The 6,641-nt window shown below is 38.5% G+C and overlaps 1 protein-coding gene across 1 annotated transcript; it reads right to left on the bottom strand.

The window, feature by feature from the left end:
* Positions 1-6,641, bottom strand: cd36 (CD36 molecule (CD36 blood group)). Its single transcript, XM_068307230.1, has 12 exons — positions 6,519-6,641; positions 5,999-6,159; positions 5,725-5,869; positions 3,477-3,632; positions 3,302-3,393; positions 3,047-3,096; positions 2,315-2,384; positions 1,894-2,081; positions 1,661-1,779; positions 1,492-1,565; positions 507-561; positions 1-400 (listed from the first exon to the last, which is right to left on the bottom strand). Exons 1-12 carry the CDS (start codon positions 6,639-6,641, stop codon positions 227-229), a joined length of 1,407 nt encoding a protein of 468 aa, XP_068163331.1. The 3' UTR covers positions 1-226.

The following is a 6,641-nucleotide window of genomic DNA, read 5'->3' as shown; positions in this document are numbered from 1 at the left end:
TTGATTTAGTGTTACAGTGTCTGCTATTAGAACAATACTTGGCAAAGGAACGCAGCTCTCAAGCTTTACAAAATCACAGTATCCCCCTTGTTATCAAAAGAGGGTATGACATTATAAACAACACTAAAATTACAAAAAAAAGTGCATGTCGATATCAAAAGGTTTGATATAGTGGCTTATATGCATTGTGCCCTGAAATACACGCTTCTGCATGATTCGTTCAGATTTAAAAGAGTTTATGACTGTCTCTGCTTCTCACTACACAGTAGATGGTGAGACACAGGACAAACAGGGACACACCGACGCCCAACAGCACCTGCTGTATTATCTCCAACATCTGGATACGAGAGATGAGCTCCTTCTTAAACATGTCTGCTGTTTCGTCATCCAGCACAGCCGTCTGTTTACACATATGGCAAAAGAGAGACAGAGTGTTATTATCATCCATCCCAAACTGGCAAACTAAATATTTCATAGCTACAGGGCTCAGATTTTTTTTTCTTTACCTCATTTAGCCAAATGACAGGGAATATGGTATAATTCTTGACTTTCTTCAGCACCCTACAGGGAAATATTTTATTAACTGGCATTCAGTGCAGAAGTAAGCAGCATTTTAGCTAACCAGTCCACATGAAGCTGAAAAAAAAATATTTTGGCAAAGCTTCTAATTTTGATTTTTTTTTTTTTTTTTTTTCCACAAATGAGCTATACATGATTTTAAGTATGATTTTTTTTTTTTTTTGTTCACCACTTGAGTCAAGGTAATCAACGCTGACAGGGATCATATAAATTGTAGAACTCCATCAACATAAATCACAAACCCTGGTAAGTGGTCAGATTTAGAAGAAAAAAAAATCAGGGTTAGGATTTAGGGTTTTTCTAAACTAATTTCGGAAGAAAATCGTTTTTCTTTTTAAGTGTTCCACTAAAAACTTTTTTTCAGCATTTTTGAAACATCCATCCATCTCTCTTCTCATCCATCTATCTGCCTAGGTATGCTGGAGCTCAGCTGGCTACGGGCGAGGCAGGGTATGCGCTTGATAAGACGCCAGCTTTTTGCAGGGCCACATGAACAACCACTCATGCTCACACTCACACCTACATACAATTTGGTGTGACCAATTCAGCGGAGAACTCGAAGTGAACGCACAGCAAGGAATCAAACTCAGAACCTTCTTGCTCTAAGGTAACAGCGCTACCCACCATGCCGCTCATTTTACGACTGAAGTATGTAAAATAACAGAAGAGAACGAATTGAATTGAGTGGCATTTTGCGTCCAATTTAAATGAATTTGCACCTGCAAATGAGATATGCAAACATATTTTATACAGACGTACTGGTAGTTTCATTTCTTACTCAAATTTTGAAGTAGCCTCAAAATCTGGGAAAGATTAACTGTACTGACTGAGTAGTCTGTCTTCACATGTAACTCTCAACAAGAGAGAAAAGAACATGTCCAAGAAAAGTTTGGTTGTGAGGAAATAGCTTACTTGATGATCTTTGATGGTCCATACATCATATTCACTTGGATTCTCTTGGAAAACCTCAAGGTGAACCCGGTTGTCTGGTGGGAACATACCCCATAAATGACCATCAGCAGTGCAACCCAAAAAAAAAAAAAATGAAAAAGCGAAAACATTAAAGTTTAAATGCTCTTACAGGTTCCACATCCAGGTAGGTGAAGTGGTGCTCCTCAGAGGGAGCAAGGCCCTTCACGTTCTCAAACAGGGACGGACTGCCGTAAAGGAAGTGGGGCAACGAGATGTAGATGGGTTTTCCTGTTAAAATAACAAAAAATAACAAAAACTAATAATTACAACTCAAAATGGAAAACTGCTAAAGAAAGTTCGGGGATATCTGTTGATTCTTGATAAATTAAACTAAAAACTTACGATCTTGACAGGAACTGATGTCCAGAACTCCAGCCATGGTGCAGTTCTCTGTGATGACTGGATCTCTGCAGTAACATTTGTTGTCCGGGTTGACATTCGGAGAGGCCAGGGTGTTTGGATGTAGGGTGAAGCGATAAACTTCAATCCCTTTCAGATCAAGGCTCTCCAAATAGCTAGCTGACACGGACCTGAAAGCAAAATCACACAGACAAGATTTCCAGAGATTTGTGCTCCAAGTGGTATTTAGCTATATTGTGCAACCAGTTGATGACAGTAGCTTCAGTACTAGAAAGCTCTGGCCTTTATGGTAGCAAATTAAGATAAATCTCCTGTCACTATCTCTTACTGGCCCACTTCTTAGCAACTCACAATCAATTTAAATCAAATGTAAATTCTCCAACAAAATTACACATCTCATCACCTGCAGATATCTGAGGAGAAGAAATAGAGAGGCTTCTTCTTGTCCACAAAGGGAGGGAATGAGGAAGCATCTGAGAGATAGTGGGGAGAATACATCGATTTGAAAAGGGTGACATGTTTGCATTTGGAGATATAAGAAGTTCAGTCACATAGCTTTTGATATGTTTGCAAGAATTCTCACTCATCAAGACTATGGTAATCTGAGAACATTATGCAGAAGACAATTTGACTTATTTTTCTGTTTTCGTTCGAAGACATTTCATATGACAGTTTTCCCCAGGTGGAAATGGCTGATATGATGTTTCAAGTACTAACCTCTTGAGAGGTGATTAATATCTTGACAGCACAACACCGCATCAATAAGTTCCTGTCTGGACACATTCTTGACAAACAGATGGTTTGATGGAGGCGTGAAGGCAGCAAATTATCTATGTCTTTCCAACATTCCTCCCCAGGTAGTTTCACTTTCATTCACACATTAAGTCACATGACCCGAATGATTCAAACTCCAGTGACTCTTTCGACCCCCAATCATGCTGGATGGGCCAATGGCAAGTATGTCAACTGTCAATATGTTCATAGACCTCACAGGACTTTAGTATCTATTTATTAGTCCGTTAGAACTGAGGAGGTCTGTCGAATGAGACATGAAATGTCTTCCTTTTTTGAAAAAGAAATCCAATTGCCCTCCATTTAATCCCTTTTTTAATTCACTTTGCCACATCAACCATACCTGTCCCGTTGAGCATGTTACAGTACTTGTCGTTCCAGAAAGGTAAACTCCTGTTGGGTATAAATTAAGTTTGTCAGACATGCATGATTTAATTTGTGAGTATGAATGTTGTAGTTTGCAAAAAAAGCTGAATTCACATTGGTCCAAAAATGTGCAATAAAATGAACCTTTCACAGCACTAAGGACGACAAAAATCTTTCATTTGTTCAAACCATTACAAACTGATTTTAGAGTACCAACTAAATATCTCCTTACCGATATCCACGCCACCTGTCAATTATTCCCACTTTATTGATGTCATCCTCTCCAGTGTAGACATTGTATTTGCCATCATAGGTCCCATTGTACTATGGAAAATATATTACATGATTTTAGATATAGTCCACTTTGTGTTTATTATTTTGAAGCATATTGACATATTATTACTTACAGGTGCAAATAGTCCAACGAGTGAATTCAACATGGGGTCTTTGTAACCCCACAGAATTTCTTTAACTGTGCGATGCTGGAACAAGGAGGACTTGCTTGAATTTATCGCTTTCTCCAAGAAAATATGAAGCTCTTTGGGAACCAGTGAATAAGCACCCTGTAAAAAATCCAAACATGTATTTTGATATTTAGCTTCATTCATTCATTCATTTATTCATTCATTCATTCATTCATTCATTCATTTGTCCGTTCATTCATTTGTCCGTTCATTCATTCATTCATTCATTCATTCATCTTCAAGAAAATAAGAAGATGCACCCTGGATGAGACGCGAGCTACCTAGGGCCTAGATAAGCTCAATGTGTTAAACTAGAACCAATGCAGTCACAGACTGCAACATCCCATGACACTTATGAATTCAAAATTTTACCCTGACCTTTTTGCATAGGTCAAAGGTCAAAGTTAGTGCTCTGACCTACTTTCATTGATCCAAGCACTAGCTTTGATCTATGGTCTTACTCACACTGGCCGTCTCCCTCGTCTTTCTATCTGGTTCCTGAGTGTACAAAGTTGAAATTTGACCTTGACCTACTTTTCTCAAGGTGAAGGTCATCATCTCATTTTCATGTAATGAAAATGAGATGATGATGTAATGTACTTTTTGTTTCATCTTTCTATCAGTTGCGAAGATATTTGGGGGACAAACGAACGGACTGACGAATGGACGGACGAACACACAAACACTGATAATTACAGTACATCACCACTTTGAAGCAGGATGTAATAATGTAGTCAGTAACAATGTGCTTTTCCAGAACAACTCCCATGCAAAATAGTGATTGGCTTTAGAGATATACTGTAATATCCTAGTTTTATGATTGTCAAACTACGTAAGTGCTTTCAAATCTCTCACTGGAACTGCTTACACGCATGATTTTTGTCTTATCAAATCCCTGAGGCAAGGCATGGTACAAACAGTTCATTCATTGTATCCATAAAAAAGACTGCCAATTTCTTGTTGTTCATAATATCCAGACTACAGCAACATGTCAGTGTTTAGTGTCACCCTCACGTCATAACCCACGGAGTGTGTAATGGTGAATGCACAGCAACAAGCCATTATTCATTTCTGTACAAGACAACTCATTTTCTGCCTGATACATTCTTAGTCATTATTCATAACACACAGTTGATTCACAATCCAATAATTTGAAATATGATTTTGGTTGTTTTACCTAAACTGACTAATCAAGTAAAACCTTATTTGACTTCATGATCATGCTGTATTCCAAGCTAAATTTTCTTTATATAAGAAAATATTAATAATAATAATAACTGCATATAATTTATATTGGAAAAGAATATTGATGATCGCAGTGATATCTTTGGATATTGTTGTGGTCTTCATCATAAAATGTGCAGAAGCTATTGTAATCATTTGCTTTCTGTTGAATAGTATGACGAAAATCAGCTAGTATTGTTTTACCAGTCACTATACTCATTTTACATAATTTGAAACTTGTAAGTTTCCCATAAATCCAACTTCATGCCTCTTGGTTCATTTGTTAAACTCCAGTATGAACAAGAATCCAATGAGATCAAACTACAGATTTGAAGACATCCTTGGACCAATCATTTCAAACCCTATCCAATCCCAAATAAAAGTAAACACAAAAGTTCGCCTTTTGCATTAGCTATTATAGTTTTAGACACATAGACACATATAGACACATGCTCGATAACCCTGCAAGCCGCATGTCTGTAAAAACAAAATGCTAGATTCCTCAAAGACAAAAGTTGGCGTGTAGTAGCTCTTGTTGCTATCTTTGGGAATCTTGTGACCTAACTACGCTAAAAGCCTTTGAGCACAAAACATACTAGATTTAATTAAAAACAGAAATTAGCTTGTTAGAAGCGATTTTAACTAGTGGTGATTTGTTTTTAAATGACTGATTTCAGCTCAAACCACAAAGCTTAAATCAACACCTTTTTCACCAAAACTAGAACAACTTGAAAATAGTTTTCTACATTATCTGTGCCATGACATGTTGTCTTAATCTAATGTCCCAGATCCAGTTGTGCATAATGGTGGAGTTCTCCCCCATGGGTATTTATATTTTTATTGATACATAAGCTCATTGACAGATGCCAGCAACATGGAAGTATAGCTTGTCTTGTCTTCAGTACAGCGACCATTTAAAGTAGGGTTGAGTCAGGAATCACCTCACTGTGAGGTGACACTTACTTACAGCCACAGCCAGATTGAGGGAGGTGACATTGTCCTCCTCTGGTCCAACCGACATGGACGGCTCAAAGATGGCGCCCGCGGGCAGCAAGAAGGAAGCAGTGAAATTGTTGTTGAATGTTATATCCTCCTTTGGTAAGTATCTTGTCCTGAAAGGGTAGAAGGTTTAATGTAGACACTAATTTTGTTTGGAAAAGATATTTAAATTCAGATAGATGTGATTAAGAAGTTTTATTGGGTTTCATATCAAATATTGAAGCATATCAAATGGACTTTACCTATAGGTATAAGGTCCTTTTTCTATCACCACTGGAATTGCACCATGCTGTAAAACCTCCACAGGGTTTTTCACGTCAAAGAGCCAGAACTGCCTGTACACTCCTGGCCCCGCAGACACCCAGTTGTCATAAGCTGTCGTTCCCTGCTCAATGACAGCTTCCTGAACCACAGAGACACACAGACAGTCTATTTTTAACACGTCTCAAGACGACCAGCAGGCCAGCTACCCCACTGATACATTAAACGATTCTTGTTTAATTTAAAGAAAAAGGTCTAGGCAGTTTAAATCTTTCTCTACACTGCATTAAAAATAATAACACATACTGATCCTTTGATGGACGAAACAGACACACTTGACATTCTGCACTGCTTCTTGTTTACCAGTTAAATCAGCTTTCCAAAAACCGCACATCTCTCGTTTCCCCTGATTCACCTTGATCTTCACACACACACACACACACATTCTCACCCTCTGTCACTCCCTGCACTCCAACTCAAGGGTGACACTGAGCACCGTACCTTCTCCACTGTTCGCTCAATGATGCTGTTCCCCACTGGGATAAGGACACCTCCTAGGATGGCTACCACCGCCCCAAACACAGCTCCGGCTATCAGCCCACACCTCCTGTTACAGCATCCCAT

The sequence above is a fragment of the Antennarius striatus genome, chromosome 22 (assembly GCF_040054535.1).
Source record: "Antennarius striatus isolate MH-2024 chromosome 22, ASM4005453v1, whole genome shotgun sequence".
Classification (NCBI taxonomy): domain Eukaryota; kingdom Metazoa; phylum Chordata; class Actinopteri; order Lophiiformes; family Antennariidae; genus Antennarius; species Antennarius striatus.
This window is presented reverse-complemented; position numbering and strand designations above follow the sequence as displayed.

Bases quoted from the DNA above. Each gene is read 5' to 3' on its own strand.
- cd36 (XM_068307230.1), bottom strand. From the start codon at position 6,641: ATGGGATGCTGTAACAGGAGGTGTGGGCTGATAGCCGGAGCTGTGTTT. The intron at 3,633-5,724 runs GTAAGTAAGTGT...GATTTTTTACAG, and splicing joins CCCTCAATCTGGCTGTGGCT to GGTGCTTATTCACTGGTTCC. The intron at 2,385-3,046 runs GTATGGTTGATG...ACTATCTCTCAG, and splicing joins TAACATGCTCAACGGGACAG to ATGCTTCCTCATTCCCTCCC.